The sequence below is a fragment of the Chamaea fasciata genome, unplaced genomic scaffold (assembly GCF_029207755.1).
Source record: "Chamaea fasciata isolate MVZ Bird 193981 ecotype frontalis unplaced genomic scaffold, bChaFas1.0.hap1 SCAF_2, whole genome shotgun sequence".
NCBI lineage: Eukaryota > Metazoa > Chordata > Aves > Passeriformes > Sylviidae > Chamaea > Chamaea fasciata.
Window position 1 is genome coordinate 111,928,292 of NW_027094087.1, and position 19,368 is coordinate 111,947,659.

The window sequence follows — 19,368 nt, forward strand, 5'->3', positions numbered from 1 at the left end:
GGTATTTTCTATTATATACTGACAGAACTGTGCAATGTAAGATTTACTGTACTGAAATGCAGTTATTCTGAATTAGAGTATCCATTTTTCCATCTAGTTAACTCAGTATTACCTGATGTATTAAAAAGTCCCAGAAAGTGCAAAACATTACTGGTACAGGTGAGAAGCTGGAAGACTTAGATGTGTGATAAACATCTGCCTTTGGCTCAACAAAATGCTCATCCAGTACTAAGCTGAATTTTACTGTCTTCCCTTCCACATGGAGGGCATAAATAAAACATCCCTGATCCCAGGACAGCCCAGTGCCATCTCCTTTTGCTGTCTGTGCCCAGTACGAGTGATCTCCCCCTTCCTCCCACCCTCAGGTGTGGCACCACTGGAGGTTTCAGGTCAAGTTTGTGCTCTTCCCCATTGCCTTGGGTTGCAATGCAAGATGTAACCAGAAGTATGTATTCTACTGCCATCTGTTAAAACCAGGTGGGGCAGTGTTCTTTACCTCTTCCACCACCCATCCTCCCTCCAGGGGATATCTGCTGTTAATGGGCCATCGAGGCTCACTGCATGGCTGATACAATTACATCATCCCAGTGGGAGATGCTCCACCCAGAGGGAGGAGCCAAGCATTCCTACCTGGATAAAACCTGAGATTCAGAACACCAGGGCAGCCTGTTTGCACTGGATTCCCAGAGGAAGACCAGACCCATCTCACCACCACTTCAGAGAAAACTACACCCTGCTACAGGATCATCTCTGCTCCAACAGAACCACATTTGTCTCTCCAGGACTTAACTGGACTGCTCCCAACACCCTGACCAACAGGGCGTCAGGTTGTGTTCTGACTCTGTCAGTGTTTTCTTTTTTGTTTGTTTCCTCTTTTTGTACTACTAAATTTTTTATTTTTTAATAATTCCTAGTAAAGAACTGTTATTCCCATTCCCATATCTTTGCCTGAGAGCCCCTTAATTTCAAAATTATAATAATTCAGAGGGAGGGGGTTTACATTCTCCATTCCAAGGGAAGCTCCAGCTTTCCCTGGTAGACACCTGTCTTTCCAAACCAAGACACCCATTTCCAAAACTCTTCTGAGTCCTGGCAAAATGTGACCTGAAGAGCCCAGTTTCTCAAAAATGCTTTGTTTTAACGTGTCCCAGCTGGGGCAGGTGGTCCTGGCTTACCCACAGATCCCGTTCCATCGATGATCGCCGTCACGGTGGACAAGGCTCTTGCGTTCCCTTTCAGGCTTTTGTGGGTTCCCTGGAGGGACAGAGATGGCTCAGACCCATCCTGAGCTGAGCTCTGAGAAAGCCTTGGTTAACTCATCCATCTCCCACCCCTCCACATGGCATCTGTGCTCCAGCATCAAGCAATCTGCCTCAAGCACCTTGCAGTGTCAGCCCCTTGGGCAAGTCTAGGATGCTTGGAGATTTCTGCCCTGTCCCTTTTCCTGTATTTAAACATTCCTGCATTTCAGACAATAAGAGGACTTTTGTCTCTTGCCTGGTGCCCTAAAGAACCAACACATTACAAAACAAACTTCCAAAGTCTCCCTACTGAGCAATGCTAATGTTTTCACATGGCGTTTGTGACTTGGCTGACCTGATCCTGCTTCAAGTTCTGGCAGCTTAAGTACCTGGACTTCTTATTTTCACATACTTTTACTTCTGTGAAGGTCTGTGCCAGACAGAGCCTTCTGATGGGAATTAAATCACCAGCTCATGTCCCACACAGGCACAGCTCCTCCAATCATTTAAAAATGCAAAATGTAAAAGGGGACAAGGCACTTGTACAGAAGCCTGGCTTTGCATGCAACCTTCAGATTCAATCTGGGCTGCCACCCACAGTCTTGTGAGTCGTCAAGAATAATTCAGAAGCCTCTCACAAGCATGGCACTCATTCATAACAGAACACAAACTCTAAAACAGATCTCAGTGGCTGAGTTCAGCACTGCCTTTCCAGCTCCTGACTCCCTTGCTTTGGGACAACGCATCCCTCTCCCTAGTGACCCCGCAAAAGTCAAAGGACTTTCTCTGGAGGCCAAATCTGGGGAAGCCAAACTCACCAAGTCAGCAGAGACAGCAGTGGTGATCAGGGCATAAGGACCATTCACCAGGGCACCACTGATAAGCAGCATCACTGTTCCAAGTTAAAAAAAAAAAAAAAAGAAAAAAAAAAAGTGAGTTGCATGAAAAACTGTTCACTATAACAACAGGAGACACGACAGCCTATGGTTCCCAAGTGGTTTAATCCTACCTTGGCTGCCCTGACCCAACACAGAATTGGGAAAGGATGAAAACCAACATTCATTCCTCTCTGTTTTCAATGCTCACTCCATGATGAGAATTCTCAAACATACCAGAAGATGGGGCTGAGACAAAAAGCACTTCCCACAGTCTTTAGTGATCCTGGGAGGTCACAGAAAGGGGAATATTTGACCAAAATGACCATGAGGGCAGCGGTTGCTCACAAGATACACCCACAAGTCCCTTCTCTCCTTGTACAGCACCAGAGGACCCTAAAAGTGAACAAGGCCTTTAGGCAGGTGAGATACCACTGCCAGCACTCGTGTTGCCATTTCTGGTTGAGGATAGAAAAGCCACAGGTGAATTCGGCCTATTCAAGTTAATGCTGTTGTCAAAATTACTACAGGCAATATTTAAACATCTCTGACATTTGGCACAAGGGATATAAAAAAAAGCCAGTGCTGACACAACAAGCTTCAGGAAGACCAATGATGTTAACTAAATCTGTTCTCCTGCCACCCCTTACTCATTTCCTGCCTTCTCATTTCAACCTGTAAAAAGCCTGCAAGACCAAATCTAAGGAATCTGATCCCATACTTCCTCCCCTAAGGAAAAGATAAAATAGAAAACAAAGGACAAAAGGAAAGAGCACCAAAAGCCACAAATGCAAAGTTCATAGAAAGCCAGGCAGAATAATTTAAAAATACTCACCTACAGTAGCCTCAAGGCCCATTTTACTGACTGCAGAGAACATGTAGAGCTGGAAAAAGAATAAATAAGCACTAAGAATACCAACATATTGACTAATACCAACATATGGACTAATCCTGGCTTCCCCATTTGCCCCATGTTAACTACCAGATATCTTAGTTGGCATTACATGAAAGTTCCAGGTTTTACTAAACCCTTTTAGGCCACAGAAGAATGATTGTTTGATTGGACACAGAAGGAAGGTAAGGGGCAGGATTCTCTATGACCTTTCAGAAGGAAGGGCTGTGCTATGAGACCACTCAATTTTAAATTCTCCAACTGCAGCTTCAGCACAGCACAGAACTCACAAAAAATCAAATAAAAATGTCTCTCTCATGTCCATCTGCTAATTTTCCACCAGTTACAGCTCAGAAATTTTAGCCTTTAAGCAGGTAAAATTCTGGCTAAGACCTGAATATCAAACTTTACGAGAGAGTGAAATATTTCATATATTCTGTAACAAAAAGAAATTACATTAGACTTGTTTGCTTGTTTAGTAAACAAGCCCGTTAGCTTGTGTAGCTCCAATATCTATACTTGCTCAACTTTTCATGCCAGTTTTTAATCTGTCCTGGACTCTTTACATCCAGGCTGGGAGGTGCTGCCTGCAGAATTGTCCAGGGCATGGTGTCACAGCCTCAAGCACAGCTGTGAGACAGGGGCAGGCTCTTACTGTGGGTGCTGCAAGCAGCAACATCATCCCGCAGGTGGATGCCCGCTTCTCCAGCCTGTCTGAAATCAGACCTGCCAAAACCCCACCTGAAAGAACACACAGGGTGTGAGGAAAACATTCAGTGTGTGTTTTGCACAAAAGACAGCAGTTTAATTTAATGCAACAGAACCCAATGGCTTTTACTGCGTAGTTACAGAATTCACACAGCAACATCCTCATTAACACAACCAGCTCTGACCTGAGGACAACAGAAACAGACACTTGTTCCTCCTCATTATTTATTCCAAATATCCAAGGCAAAAAGCCTTTTACCAGGTACCACATGGACCTATTGCTGGAATTCTGGTATTCCACTCACTGATCTCTTAATTCCTCACATGCAATAGCAAACTTGGTTCTCTCCCCATGTCCCACTGCTACCAGGGAAATGAACTAAACTGTCTGCAGTGGCATGAGAATTTATTCAGTGGTCACCTTGAAAATTATTAAGAAATAGCCTAGACTTTATTACTATTATGATCTCCCAACTTTATCACATACAGTTATGTAAGACATAAAAAAAAACCCCCAAACCAAAACACCTGTGGCCATTAACCTTGGTGCCCACAAAATCCACACCACTGAGCAAACAGGGACAGTTTTCCTAAGTTAGGGTGACAAAAGGAAGTATTTTGATGGGTGGTGACCAAGACTCATGAGCCAGAGCTGACAGAGATAAAAGATTCCATAATTTGACTATTCCAATCTGTACTGGACAGCATCACTGGCTGTGAAGGTATTTCACTAGATTTTCACTTTTCAACATGACTCACAGCTCAGTACCTTTACTGCTACTCTTCTTCAGTAGAAATAATGCATATGAATTATAAAATATATAAGCTGTGTATACCAGAGCCTTTCCTGAACTGGTGTGATCAAGAGTGAAGTAACATTAAAACTTACCAAAGATCCCACCCACATCAAACAGTGTAGAAAGGTCCCCAGCTCTTTTGGCATCAAGATGCTCTGGTGAGGGAAGCAAAATATTTGTCTCATTCCTGGGCTATAAAACATGCAAATCTCAGCAGACTTGTAAAGCCAGGGCAAAGGCATCTTACAGCAGAATTCTTTACACAAAATAAGCCACAATAAGTTGATATTGTGGAAAAGAAGTAAGAACAGAAGCAGGTATTTAGCAATACAGACTTTCGAATGCAATTACTCACTGGAAGAGACATTTTACCACTTCCATAATCACAGAATTAGAGGATGGTCTCGGTTGGAAGGGAGATTTAAAGGTCACCCAATCCAAACCCTCTGCCATGAGCAGGGAAATCTTTATTTAGATCAGGTTGCTCAGAGCTCCATCCAGCCTGAGCTTGAATGTTTCCAGGGACTGGGGCATCCACAGTTCTGTGGGCAGCCTGCTGCAGCATTTCACCACCCTCACTGCAAAAAATTTCTTCTTTATATCTAGTCTAAATCTACCCTCTTTTAGTCTAAAATTATTACCCCTTTCTCCTATCACAACAGAGCTTGCTAAAAAGTTACACGTGGTCCACCCTGCACTCTAAAAGTATAAAAACATCGAAACATCAGTACTCAACAGATAAATTAATTTGAATTATTTTGTACACGTTTTAATAGGACACTTCAATCATGAAAAATATTGTTAGAGAGCAGAACTTTTTGATTTGTTTGCAAGAGCTAAAGACACAGCATTTATGCCTGGAATTACTGAAGATAAGCCAGCCACTTCTGTTTGTTTTGAAAATGCCCTCCCATAACACTGAATTTATAAACCTGCTTGGTGACTTACAACTCTCCTGTTTACTGCAGCAGAGAAAGCCTTATTCAGAGGCAGTAATGTTTATATTCTTCTTTATTCCAAGCTCGTATTGGCAGAGACTTTGTAGCCATAATTCTGTGCCCCTTTCCTGTAATACTCACCTACATTTGTGATGTAGAGGGGGAGCCAGAAGAGGAAAGTGTAGCTCACCAGCTTTGCAAACAGGAGACAAAGGGAGAACTCCACAACTCCCTAAGAGAATAATGAAAACAGCGAGTAAGTATCTTGACAGAGATATTTGCTTTCACAGACCATTATGAAAATGGTTTCTAGGAAGCATTTAGGCTTTTCTTTTTCTCTCATGAATTCTCAAGAAGCATTCTTCCCCTGAGAGCACAAAGACTGCTCTCTGAGCAGTAGTATTTTACTTACATGTTTCAATTGTACTGAACTGCCTGAAGAGAGAACACATTTAAAATGATACTGAATAACCTGAGCAGAGAACACAGAAATGAATGTGAAAGATTTTATGCTGTTTGGGACACCTGCACCCCTTGTTTCCCTTAAATAAAGTTGTTATACAGCATTATAGCAGGTTTGGAGTGTGTTCCAGAGAAACCGGCATCTTTCTGTGCTCTTTATCTCCTTTCTTCTGGATGGGTTCAAGATTTCTCCCTAATTGTTCAGCTCTCTAAAAAGCCAGTAAACCAGTCTGACACAGTTCAGATCAGAATGTGGTAAGAGCACATCACAGACTGAGCAATGACCTGCTTAAAGCTCTTTCTTGCTCAATCCTCTTTCCTGCTGAGCACATAAAATTGCATTTATTGCACAGAGCTGCAACTAAACTGCCAAATTAACCCATCTTCGTTCCCTTCGCCATGTGGTAACTTCTTGCTTGAAACCAGATTTCTTAAATCCCTGGTATGGAGGGCTGCAGTTATCTTGAGGAACAGGATCACACACACTCCACATGCAGCTGTGACCCTTCCCACCAACAGGCAGGACAAATATCACAGAGTTTCAGAGATTCCAGGTGGCAGCAACAGCAGCAATTTTTCACCCACTGCTTCCACTTTGCCACAGGAAAAACAGCTGAGGACCAGACTGATCACAACAAGAAGATGCAGGAATACAGAGGTTGGGGGTAGGATTTTTTTTTATACTCTACACGTGGTCCAAATCAATCTGAAATAATCCTACTTCTGCATTCAAGCTTCAGGTTGAGAGGACAATCAAAAATGGCAGGTTCTGACCTCGAGGAAACTTCCTTTCCTTTACCAGCAGTCCAAACGTTTGGGCTGCCTGAAACTTCTCAGGAAAGAGGTTTTAAGATCAAAGCTTTTTAAAACAATGTAAAAAGAGGAACCATAGGAGGAAGTTCTGACACACAGAAGTCCTTATGGACTCAGTTTGCTATTCCACCCTTAACAACTATGTGTCATTAGGTTCAGCCAGCCTTTAGAACAGACTTTAGGACAGAATAAACTATTTCAGCCAGACGGGACCCACAGCAACCACCCTGTCCAACTGCTGAATCCCTTCAGGGCTGACACAAGTTGAAGCCCGTTGAAAAGCCATTATCCAAATGCCTCTTGAACATCATCAGAGAGAGATCAGCAGCTCTCTCTCCACCTTTCGTCCTCAGGAAGCTGCAGGGAGCAATGAGATCCCCTTCTCAGCCTCCTTTCCCCCAGATAAATCAAGCCCAAAGTCCCCCACATTTCAAGACCGTGCTGCAAAGTTAATATCCACTACTGCTCTATCCAGAACTTCATGGAAATATGAATTCTGAGGCAAAACTTCATTCTTAAGAGGAGCAGCACAGGCACTCACAGGTATCCTCAGAGCCCCAAGGAAGCTGATGGCTGATGTCCCATGTCTTCCTTCCCCTGTGCTGGAACTCAGTGACACGCTGCAGTTCTCACTGTCAGTGAGTAAATGCAGCATCTCTGCATCCTGCAACGCCCGCCAGCAACAGATGAGAGGGAGAAAAGAACAAAGAAACAAAGTATGCATTAAGAAATCAAACAGTTACAAAGTAATTTTTAAAAACAAGCATCTATTTTATTACAGAAAGTTACAGCTTCTAAAAATGTCTTGGTGTGGATATCCAGAGTATACAGACAGAGCAGAGACTATATTCAGAACATCAGGTGGTATCTGGCTGTTTCTCTCTGAGTGCATACAGTCCATAATAGAAGCAAGTTTCTGTTCTATTGAAGAACAGTTTCAAGTTGCAAAACTACCACATACTAAGAGTGCATTCAGTGGAATAAAAGTTTCCAATCTCCCCTCACCCCACGACATAAATGTGGTTTAATTAAAGCTGACAAGCTACTGAGTCCTACAGCATTGTGTACAAGAAATTTCTACAAGGATATATTTCTGTATAAAATCATGTATTATCTTCCTTCTGGACAAACACTGAGCCTGTTTTTCAGATTCTGTAACATCATCTTGCTGTCTGATCTTAGTACAGGCCATCTTTCCACATGAATTACGGACAGTGAGTGCTTTCATCTTAAGCAATCACTTAGTTTTTTTTCAAATCTGTTCCATTTGAGCATTGCAATTCCCAAATTATAAAAGCCTGGAGCTCACCAGCATTGCCTAAGTTCTGAATTCTGAGTTCTTTTCTAGAACTAGGAAGGATTTTATTCCACGAATTCCACTGGCTGCTAAGAATACTTGTGGAGCAAGTTACCACTCCACAAGAACAAGCCATCCCAGTGTAACCAGGAGGGTTTATGTTATTTTTAATCCTCTACCAGACTGAAGCGAACTCTCAGAATAGAACTGGAAATTTACATCTTACAGCTGTACACAGAAAAAAAAAAATTAAGATATAAATAGACCTCAGCACTTCTTTTCCAACTTGGAAAAAGGATGGGATGTAGCTATCCTCACTTTCACCTGCTTGCTGAGAGGCTTTACCAAGCTGTGTACTTTTCCTAGTTATGTATTCTACACACTGTCTTCTTTCTCCTAATTCTTCAGCATCTGAGCAAAGCCTCACGGAAGAATTAAGCCTCCAATATATATTTGACTGTAGGCTAGAAAGGATATAACAGCAGGCTGTTCCATTTGCAGTGCTTATTGCAAAGATGAAAACTTTGATTAATATTTGCCAAGCTGATGGAAGAAGGGAAAAAAAAGTGCTGGGAAAATTCAATTCTGCTATTTTACACTCAATGATTCTAAATAAATTCAGTTTTTAAAGAACATCATTTAGGTCAGAGCACCAGGGAAGCATCTGGACACCTGAGCCCAGACACGCAGCACAGATTTAGAAGCTGCCGTGCAGCATCCAAAATTCTAGATGAAGTGTTAGATGGGATGCAGGATTTACAGGAGGCCAATGTCTGGGCTTAGGTGATAAAGCATTAATCAGAAGACAGAAAAAGCACCTCAGGACCTTTGACATGGCCCTGCAAACCTGTGTCATGGCCGAGGAGTATCTCCATCATCATAAAAAATATTTGTCTTCTGAATTACCGGAGCAACCTCAAAATTTGAACGATTTTAACAGCACCAATTCAAGCCATAAGCTATTAAATTTTTTAAAAAAATGAGAGAGAGAGGGGGAGCAGAGGGGAAAAAAAGAAGGGTTTAAGCAATGAAGCTCCCCACTGGATTCTAGAGGGTGCCTGACTATCTCCTGCACAATCAGCACAGCAAACTCATCCAGGACTGTCTGAGGCAACACTGCTCATTTCTCACACAAGCAGCTCTAAATGTTTTAGGAGAATGGGTAAGTATTGCAGTAGAGGTGACCTAAGTCCAAGTAACTTACTTAAACTCACGCTGGAAACTTTTGTCAATGATTTGGGGGGTTTTTATGCTGCACACAGCTAAAGGATAAATAAACCCAGCAGCTTGTGCTTGGTAGAGGTGATGTTGTACAGCCTTGCCAGCTTGTCTCAGAGCATGATCAGGCATATGGCACACTCTTGATCTCTGGGGAAGGATTCATTATCCCACAATTTTATGTCATTTTAAAGAGGCCAACCTAACACAAGCAGCAATGAAGGCACAGAGGTATTCAGGTCACGCAGCCAAAAACACATTCTGCTTTCAATCACTGCAGATCCTGAGTATTTGCTTCCTTTTTACAGTAATAGCAGAGGTCAATGAAAACCCAGTAAAAGCTGCCATTCCAGTGTGCTTGGAGACCAACCCAGAAATGCAAAACATCTGCTGTTTGTAGAGGCTCAAAAGCTGACTGTGAAAATCAGCTCCAAATAACTGCAACACAACCTCTGTAAAAAGACGAAGATGTTCAGCTTGGCTCTGACAGGAAAAAGATGTTCTCTTGTCGCTGGCAGAAAATCAGGAAGCCCCAAACAGTGACAAAGAAAGGGTTTTAATGATTTTATTAGCTTATTTTTAAACCTTGTTAAGACTCTGTATTACAAACACACTCCAGCTGGTAGGGTGGGATATTCCCAGGATTGCCAGCAATTTCTCCAGGTTCATTGTTCCTGTTGTCCCTCTGTCCTGCTCCCAAGGGACACCGGTCAGTGGGACAGGGAGACATTTTCCCCACCCTTTGCTAGGCAGACCCTTCACAGGGTGGCAGTAGAGGCACCAGCAGAGTTAAACAGGAAATCTGTCTGCTGATTTACTGTTTTTTTAGCTTTGTGTCATCATGATTTAGAATCACAGATTGGTTGGGGTTGGAAAGGACTTGAAAATCATCCAATTCCAACCCCCTTCCACTATCCCAGATTGCTCCAAACCCCATCCAGCCTGGCCTTGGACACTTCCAGGGATGGGACAGCCACAGCTTCTCAGGGTCACTTGTTCTAGTGCCTCACCGCCCTTTCTTCTGTAAATTTAAAAGTATTTCTTCTGTAAATTCCACCTTATCTAAAGGCACCTGCTGATATACTTACATCTCCCTTTACCTTCCAGCTGGTTTTGTGAAATAACACTGACAAATGGTTTCTGGACAGGAGACCATTGTTGGGCAGCTCAAAACAAAAATAATAAACTCAGAACAGAGGGGGTTTAGGCTGTATTGAAGTGTTTCCTTAGCAAAAATTTCAAAATTTCTTTACCAACACTGATTATTCCACCCTGTGAATGCTCATTTTTATTCTATGGGCAAAGGATAAAGAGAACAGGAAGTTTCTCTTTTCCTGGAAAAGTCTGAAAGAAGTTAAAAAAAAAAAAAGTTATCCTCTCAGGATACAACATGGCAAGTGCACTGAATACAAACACAAAATTTCAAATGGAAATTCTCAGCTCATGTCCATCACAGATAAAATGGTTTTTTGCCCACAAAATGGGCAAGTCCAGAATTCATTTTCTAGTGAGAAATAGCAGCCCTTATGGTTATGAGTTTTTAAGCAAGATTTTTGTGAATAATTGAGTATATTTAGAACTCTCCATCTCCACATATAATCTTGTAACTACAGAGAGCTTTTGAAAGGAAAAGGGAGAGAAGTGAGACTGCAAGGATGGGACACAACATACATAATTTAAATATTTCTAGTGGGCTGTCTTTAAAGTATTTTGCAGTGCATTGTTTTTGATGGAATTGTGTCAAGATCACCAAAGAAAAAAAAAAAGATCAATCCAGCAAGCACTGCCATCTCCTACAGCTCAGTTTGCATTATTTATGGCAGGTAATGCTTTGTTCCCTCATCCAAAGTTACATTTGTGTGTGGAGATGGAAGCAGATTTCTGCATCATAAAAAGAGGAACAATCTTTGCAAACAGTAAAGGTTTCATGTGAGCCTTAAAAAGTCTTCTATGCTATTTTACAGCAATATTTTATATTTTACCTGAGGCTTGCCATTTTCCTTAGCATTTAAGGTCGGCATCTGGATTCTGCACCGAGAGGCGCCGTTCAGGAAGGTTTTAGAGCTCTAAAAAAAAGGAAAACAAACTTTTTAATTTTGCTGCTTGTTTTTTTCTTTTTTTTTTTTTTTTTTTAAGGATGACATTAGTGTCAATCATCTCTCTGGCAGAAGTTTTTGTGCATTGTAACATAAACCTAACCCCAACTGGAGCATCTTTAGTTCGATAACCATGTGGTTTGAGATTTTCAAGTTCTTTAACAGACCTGTGGCAATGGACATAAAATGCACTCACAAAGTGATCTGAAGGTTTATTTCACACTGGTTTTATACAGAAAAAGATGAATTCAGAGCACAGTCATGCCCCTCTCAACATCTTTAGCAGCTTTTTCCTCTACTGCACTTACTGATATTGCAAACCAAGTTTTTGCTCTTAAGCAGATGAATCCAGCAGCAACTACAGAAGTTGATTTGTTTCATGAAAACCTTGATTTTTCACTTTCCTAATCCCCTTAAGAGAAGAGTTCATCCCTTTAGCCTATGTTCTGTAACACTATATTCTTTTAGCCCATAGATGCACTGTGTTCTTGTGGTCAGGAGTATTGATGAGGAGTCTGAGCACCTCCAACGAGTTCCAGAAGAAAAAAATGGGATAAAAAGTTCCATTTCAAGCACCTGATGGACTTGCTTTTTATCCTTATTTATTAACAAGTACATTTGTCACACCAAACTGCATTCACTGGAAAACACCATTCTGAGATCTTTAGTCTAAAAAGAGTTACCAGGGACATTCAGATTTGTCTGCAGAACTGAATATACAGCTCTGAAGTGGGTTTGCAGTCAGATATGGACAACCTATTGCTAAGTCCAAAAGAAGCACCGTGTATTCCTCAGGGATGAGATGCTGAAGTGTCCAATCACACACTGGATACCACATTGAAAAACCCAAGAAGACAGAACAATAAAAACCCCTGAAACTCTGCCCCAAATAACCCCCTCCTCAAGCTCACCACCGCAAGTAAAAAAAGAATGCAAATCCTCACTGAGCAATCCAGCTCAAAAATCCATCACTGGGTAATTCTTTCCCCCCTAGAAAAATTCAGAGTATGTATTTCAGTATTTTTCAGACAAATTGCCCTTTATCAATCAAATCCTAAGAAAAAAAAATACTTTTGAGGATAAACTGTGGTATTTCTGCTGCTCAGAACAGAGCTGAGCCAAAAGCAATCTTGGACATGCATTCCTCAAAATAAACCAACAACACTTGAACCTCCAGGGTCTGATAAAACAGATTTTTAAGTTTTATCATACAGAAAATCTGGCTCTTGTCAAAAATGTGATTTACAAGAATCCATGGGGAAGAAAATCCATCACCTAGAGACAAGTCATCTACATTTTTCATCAGCAGCTCAGCAGAGGAAAAATGAATGACTTTTTCATTTGACTGTCAAAAAATAAGATTTACTGTGGTAAGGAGAAAATGTGTAGGGAAAAGGACTAGACTGAGAGGCTGCACATTTAATACCTGGACTTCTTCGTCCTTTTCAGGTGATAAAAATTGCAGCCTGGTAATTTTTAAATGCACAAGCACTTTGCAACAGGAGTTTAAGGGAGGGAACTTATCTGGGAATGAAAAGTCAAGACAAAGAAGTTCCCAGAGTACAAAGGCAGGTTTGTATGAAAGTGATGTAACTATGAGGGAAAAAAAAGACACAGGGAGAAAAGATGAGAAGTAATAAAACCAGTTCTAAATCACATTTCCCAAAGGGAAAAAAAAGTTAAATCTCCTTTTTAACTTTCATAAAGGAAGCGCAGCAATTCTGAATAAAGCCCACTGACTTCTCCCTTGCATTTGTCATAGGTACAGCTCTTCAAAAAGTCAAGATTAAGCCTCCAATGCCAGCATTTAAAAGCACTTTATTGTCCTCAAGTATTTATTTGGAAACAAATTTCAGATGGGTAAATCAGAGCCAAGATGAATTCAGGCAAATGAAGCAGAGCCCAGGAAACCAGAGAATAAAAGAGAAAGAACCACACGCTCAAGGCTCTGTGCCTGCCTCTCCATCTGTGGTTTTGGACAACTCAATGAAATCAGATTACTCACCACTGCAAACTCTGTGGAAATATTGGGCTCACGACCATGCTGCAAATAAACAGTAGACCAAATTCATCCAAGACAGTGACATCACACAGAGAGGAGCCTGATCTCTGCATCTTAATATAAACCCTAAGTCTTTCCCTCCTGCTGAGCATTTATTTTAGTGGTGCTTAAATTTAACTGGCCTCGTTCTTCCACAACGAGATTTAGTTTTTAGCAGCAGCCAGCAGAGCTGCCTGCACCTACCCAGGACATCTGGCCAAAAATACCTGCCACAGCCTTATGAGAAAAGCAAGTGTGTACTTTTAATGCCTCAAAAAAAAAAAAGAGATTTGAGATTTCTAACTCTCTGCAAGAGCCTACAAGGTTGTTCAGGCTGTTATTGGAATGACTGAACAAAAAAAAAGAATGGGAAGTATTTTACAGCTGCCAAATTCTATCCCTTGTGCAACACGATGAAATATTTTTTTCTGATCTTACTACACGAACCTCCCTTCAATTACCACTCACTTTTCTTTACAGACAGATACTGTCATCACCACACCTACACCTGGACATCCGGAACTCTCACCTAATTAATTTCCTTAATTTCTAAGGCCACCTCTCTGTGGTGAACAGAAGCTGTGAGCCCCTTCCACAAGGGTTTAGAATCCTCACAGACCACTCAGGACTGAAGTGTTTGAGCACTTCCAAAGACACAAAGCTCTCCCCAGGACAAGGCAAATCTCAGCCTGAGAAGGGTCCAAGGCAAGTGGGGAAGCCCTGTCAGAAACTCCTCCCAGATTTCCAGATGTGAAATGGCAATAGGGAAGGAAGAAGTGATGCCTTTTGCTCTGCAGAGAGAGGTTTCCAGGGAAACAGAAGATCAAATGCATCTCACCCAGTGAGAGTGAGCCTGGAGCAGGGACCCTGCTGCTGTACTAGTGAAGACTGAGTCAAATGCTCCTCTTTTTCTGCAACTGGGAGAAATAGCTCCTAAAATACTAGATTTTTGTTAAAAAATATCATGGTAAATTGATATGCCATGTCAGAATTTTCCACACCAGCCCACTGAGACATATGAGCAACATAGTGTGCAGAGCTCTTTAGTTATGCTTTCCAGTTAAAGTGTACTTGAAAACAAATAAATATTTATTTCCATAAGGCTTAACTGGATATTCTATAAAAATGATGCTCTGAACTACATAAAAGCTGAGGAAAATGGGACTCTTAACAGCAGGCAATGAGAGTCACTTAAAATACTCTCACACTTTACAGAAGTTATTTCTAAGAAATGAAAGAGAAATAAATTAAGAATACAAAGCATAGTGTGAGCCCACCTTGTCTCACAGGAATAAACTAAGAATAGGAGTTCCACAGACCATCAGAAGCATTCAGAAGCTTTATCAGAAGTGCTTCATATGAAGATAAAAAAAACATTAAAGAAGAGAGAACACAGACTAGAAAAGTTGCCTTCAGTACCTATTCAAGAGCATTTAAAATGCAAAACTCCATTGATTTGAAAATATAGGTGGTAAAAAAAAAAACCAACAAAAACAGGCAACCCTGTACAATCTACCTGTGAGACTGGCAAAGAAAATGCCCAGTTCACATGAATCCACATGTACAGACAATTTCCATGTGAGATTCCCTTGGGACTTTCACCAACAGTCCTGATTTGCCCTCAGACATGGGAAACCTCATGGCCTGCTCTGCCAATCCCCTCTACTATTCCCAAAAAATACTTGGAAATGAGGCAAACCCAATTGCCCAAGGGCTCCTGGGAGCCTGGAACAAGAACTGCTCCAGATTTTGGCTGCAGTAGAGACAAACACAGAGCAGAATCTCAGGGAACATGAAACAAGATCAACCTGTGAGCACAATCCTGAACAAAACTGGGCCAGGAATGAGATTCTGTTATGAGAAGTTAAACACAGCTGGTCTTTCTAATGCTCCCTTTGTTGCCTTTCCTTGATTTCTTCTTTTCTCCAATTCCATTTGGATTGCCTCCCTCTTCTTGGGTTCACAGCTTCCCGAGGCAGAGAAGGAATCATCTCACACAGTAACTTGGGATTTCCTAGGGAAATCTTTCCTCCACTGAACACAGCTTTCTAAAATACTTAATTCTGAGCACACAAAACACCCTACAATGATGCTCCAAGTAGACTGCAGAGAAGTAGGAAAACTCAAGAAAAAAAAAAAAATTTAACAGTTTTTACTTGGTTTACTGTGAGAGCAACTGTTCCAAAACCTTAGTTAAAACAAATTAATTCACCTCTTGACTCATTTGCTTTGAGAGAAAATATGCTTCTGCTTTACCAGTGAAGCACAGAAGACCAATCGTTGCCTCAAGCACAGGAACAGGTACAACAGCCTGGCACAAAGAGCCACACAGACAATCTGATTCACAGAACCATCTTAATAAATGGGTTTATTAGGAGGCAAAAATGAAAAAAGAAAATGCATTTACTTACACTGGACGGTGTGCAGGAGCAACTGACATCTTTAGGATCTGAAATAAAATACCACACATAGCTAACAGTGAAAACAAGCCTTAGAAAGATCTCTTAGAACACTTTCAAATAGTGTAACTTACTGACAATAAACTGATAAAAAGTGCTACTCTGGCAGTCCAGCCAGTTACAGAATTCTAGTTCTGTCTGCCAAAATTTACTTCCTGAGACAGGACAGTTACAGTAAAAAAAAAAGCATTTGCATCTCTGAGTCTGCAGAGGGACAGGATGGGGCATTCCTCTTTAATTTCTAATTAAAAGTGTCAAAACCTGCTCCATCAGCTGCCTCCTGTAATTCACAGCACAGAGGATGGATGGCAGCACAGAATATGCCCTGCAGCCAGGTGGGACTTTCTGCTAAGGTCTACTCAAACCATTAATCAGCACAGGGAGCTAAGGATAGGACAGTGGGCTGAATTCTGAAGTGTCACTCTGTCAGGGGAGCTGGGGAGGGGGCTGGGGCACAAACCAGATGAGGAACAGCTGAGGGGGCTCAGCCTGGAGAAAAGGAGGCTCAGGGAGTGTTTTATTTCTCTCTATAATTCCCTGAACAGGAGGGGACAGCTGGGGGGCTCGGGCTCTGCTCCCAGGGAACAGGAACAGGAGGAGACAGAACAGCCTCAGGCTGGGCCAGGGGAGGCTCAGCTTGGACACCAGCAGGAATTTCTGCACTGAAAGGGTCGTTAAATACTGGAAGGCGCTGCCCAGGCATGTGGTGGAGTCCCCACGGTGGTGCCCAAGGAAGGGCTGGACATGACACTCAGTGCTCCGGGCTGGGGACAAGGTGGGTGTCAGCCAAAGCTGGACTTGATGACCTTGGAGGGCTTTTCCAACCTCAATGATTCTGTGACTCTGACTGGATAAGCTCTTTGAAGGCACACAGGCTCTTTCCACCAAAGGAAAATTATGGATGTTGCTTTTTTTCTCTCTAGGTACAGGCACAGCTTGAGGAACAGGAGCCCCCCAAGGCTGTGTCCCAGGGAAACACTCACGTTCAATAAGGAACAGGAAACAAACAACCCCCATGAGAGCCACGATGACCCCAGGCACCACAAAGGAGAGGCCCCAGCACGTGGACACCCAGTAAGCAGCAATCAAGGATCCCAAGATATTCCCCACGGATGTGTGCGAGTTCCAGACTCCCATGATCAAACCTCTCCTGCATTAAAAAAAAAAACAAAACACACAAACATTCATTCTAAGCATTAATTTGATACACTTTTGTATCAAAATGGCTGTGCATCTGTGGTGTCAGTGAAATATATCCTATGATTCTTCAACTCATCATTTATTTATGTTACAATCTCCATCTGGCAATTTTAAGGCACCTAAATATTAAGAAAATTGTTGTGAATACTCTGAGCATGACAGAATTTATCCTGCACTTACTGGCATTTAAGAACACCACTAGGGCTGGCATATCTCTGGATGGTTTATTTGATTAAAATAAGTATGTTGATGTTGTGCAGCACGTGGACACCAAGTCTGATGCTTTAGGGAATAAAAACCCTCCTCCAAACACATTGCACTGATAATCTGATGCTTGCAGGACATGTCAGATTTGTCATGCAGAAGAAAACTCTACGGGATATGTGGAGCAAATTCGGTATTTTTTGATGCCACTTTGGACCTGCTGGGCTCTGGTAGAAGATGACACCTGCACATGCTTGGCTAAAAGACTCATGAGGTTCCTGCCTGCCTGAAATCCCAGATCAGAGCTGCTGCACATCAGCTCCACCTGAGCTAAGGTAAAGCACAAAAATCCCACTGAAGTCATGACAGCAGGGATGTTTTTTTCCCTTTTAAGCCATGGGAGAACTGCCTTTCCCTCAGCAAGATTTTACCTAGAGCAGCCTAACTTGAACAAACCTGAATTTTTTCCACAGCCTGAAGACAAGATCTAAGTCTGCTCATGCTCCATGGAATTACAGCAGAATGAAAACAAGGACCAGGTCACTGACACTTAAACCAGAGCCCTACTCACCAGCCCACTATGTGGCATCCTAAAAGTAAAGGATGTTGATTTTGCACAGAGCAAAGCCTGAATAAACTTATTTATTTTGTACAGACTCCCCAGTCTTGTTCAGTAATATATGACAGCTACCATTCTCTGCATTTCCAAATGGAATATTAATTTGAGGCTAGATCTTTTTAACTATCCTGTGGTTTATACAGAAATCAAATACTGAATTTCAGTACATCCTTCTCTGGAACTGATTAACAATAATGCTCTACAGATACAAAGGATGGTACCAAAGTAGCATTATTGTATGCTACATGCATCAACCATTATCAGAATCAGTGGGTTTAGCATGCAGCTCTTGCTAAATGTATGGAAAATTACTGTATGATGTGACAAAATAAACATTATGAATGATCTCTGTGCAGGATTGAGGTTTAAAAAAAGCAGATTTTTGAAAGAAGGTGATAAAAGAAAGGTTAAATCAGTTGTCATATGTATTTTGCCTTCTAAATTTTCAAGTTTATGAAAAAAACATTACACAAAGGTATTTTTTAGTTATGCCCTGACAACTGTTTTGAAACACAAATGACAACACAGGAAATTTCACATTCAAATGGTGTAATAACAGCCTTTGCTAAGAGTAGTTTTAGACTGTTTATATTTGCAAGAATTATCCTAGTATAATTCTGGAATAATTCATCTGAAAAAGAGCTACCACAGAACACTGTTTTGACAAGAGGGAGACAGTTTCAAATCCATATAGAAATTAAGCAGCATAACAAAGGAAGCGCCTCTCAAAATTTTAACTGCTTTGTTTTGTCTCAAAAAAACCCAACAAACCCACAGAAGCCTAAGAAAGATATTTAAATAAACTATAATATCACAGCCCAGAATGTATTGATCTGTACTTCCAAACCTTTGGATTATGTATCATTTACCTTCCTTTTCCAAACCAGTTGCCAATACATGTCACAACACTTGGCCAGCCAGTGGTTTGCACCAACCCATTAGCTATCTGCAAGTATATAAAAAAAATAATAAATAAACATTTCCCGTCATAAACCAGGCTCCTGCACAATTCCTGCACTGGGAAAAGGAAGTCTACACAAATGCTTTGAATTTAGAAACTTAGTTTTGGAGGTGTCTGAAAGCATTTTTCCCCCCCAGGAATAAACAAGTTACAAAGTTTTGTAGAGAACTTCCCTCTATCTACATCTCTATAATTAGTTTATGATTTCAATCATGGAATACTGTAATTCAGTCACATGTTTACCAAAAATCACACTGCACTGAGCTGAACAGAGAAGTGAATTCCTCACACTCAAGCAGCAGCATAACACTTATCTCAACTTGAGCATATGGCAAAGCATGTTTGCAATCAAATAAAGCAGAAAAAAAAAAAAAAGACAACTTTAGGGGAGATTGGATAACTTTAAAATGCTTAACAGACATCTGTAAATAAATTGAGAGGAGGAATTTAATATATTCAGGGTGAAGTAAGAACTATTTCAGCCTCCACACTGCACAGAACTTTTAACTCATCTCAACTCCTAAGGAGTTCCCTCTCTCCAACTGCA

At 41.4% G+C, this 19,368-nt stretch overlaps 1 protein-coding gene across 4 annotated transcripts in view; it reads right to left on the reverse strand.

The window, feature by feature from the left end:
- The window catches only part of SLC37A1 (solute carrier family 37 member 1), a 35,857-nt gene that overhangs the window by 5,274 nt on the left and 11,215 nt on the right, over positions 1-19,368 (reverse strand). For 3 of the 4 annotated variants that reach the window (XM_066177104.1, XM_066177102.1, XM_066177103.1), the window contains exons 8-19: positions 18,730-18,806; positions 16,821-16,987; positions 15,790-15,827; positions 13,343-13,381; positions 11,224-11,307; positions 7,268-7,390; positions 5,593-5,683; positions 4,606-4,668; positions 3,664-3,749; positions 2,952-3,000; positions 2,060-2,133; positions 1,176-1,254 (exon numbers count right to left, since the gene is read on the reverse strand). In XM_066177104.1, coding sequence (XP_066033201.1) covers positions 1,176-1,254; positions 2,060-2,133; positions 2,952-3,000; positions 3,664-3,749; positions 4,606-4,668; positions 5,593-5,683; positions 7,268-7,390; positions 11,224-11,307; positions 13,343-13,381; positions 15,790-15,827; positions 16,821-16,987; positions 18,730-18,806 — 970 coding nt within the window. The remainder of the gene's footprint in view (positions 1-1,175; positions 1,255-2,059; positions 2,134-2,951; positions 3,001-3,663; positions 3,750-4,605; positions 4,669-5,592; positions 5,684-7,267; positions 7,391-11,223; positions 11,308-13,342; positions 13,382-15,789; positions 15,828-16,820; positions 16,988-18,729; positions 18,807-19,368) is intronic. The other variant, XM_066177105.1, reaches the window with a different exon arrangement.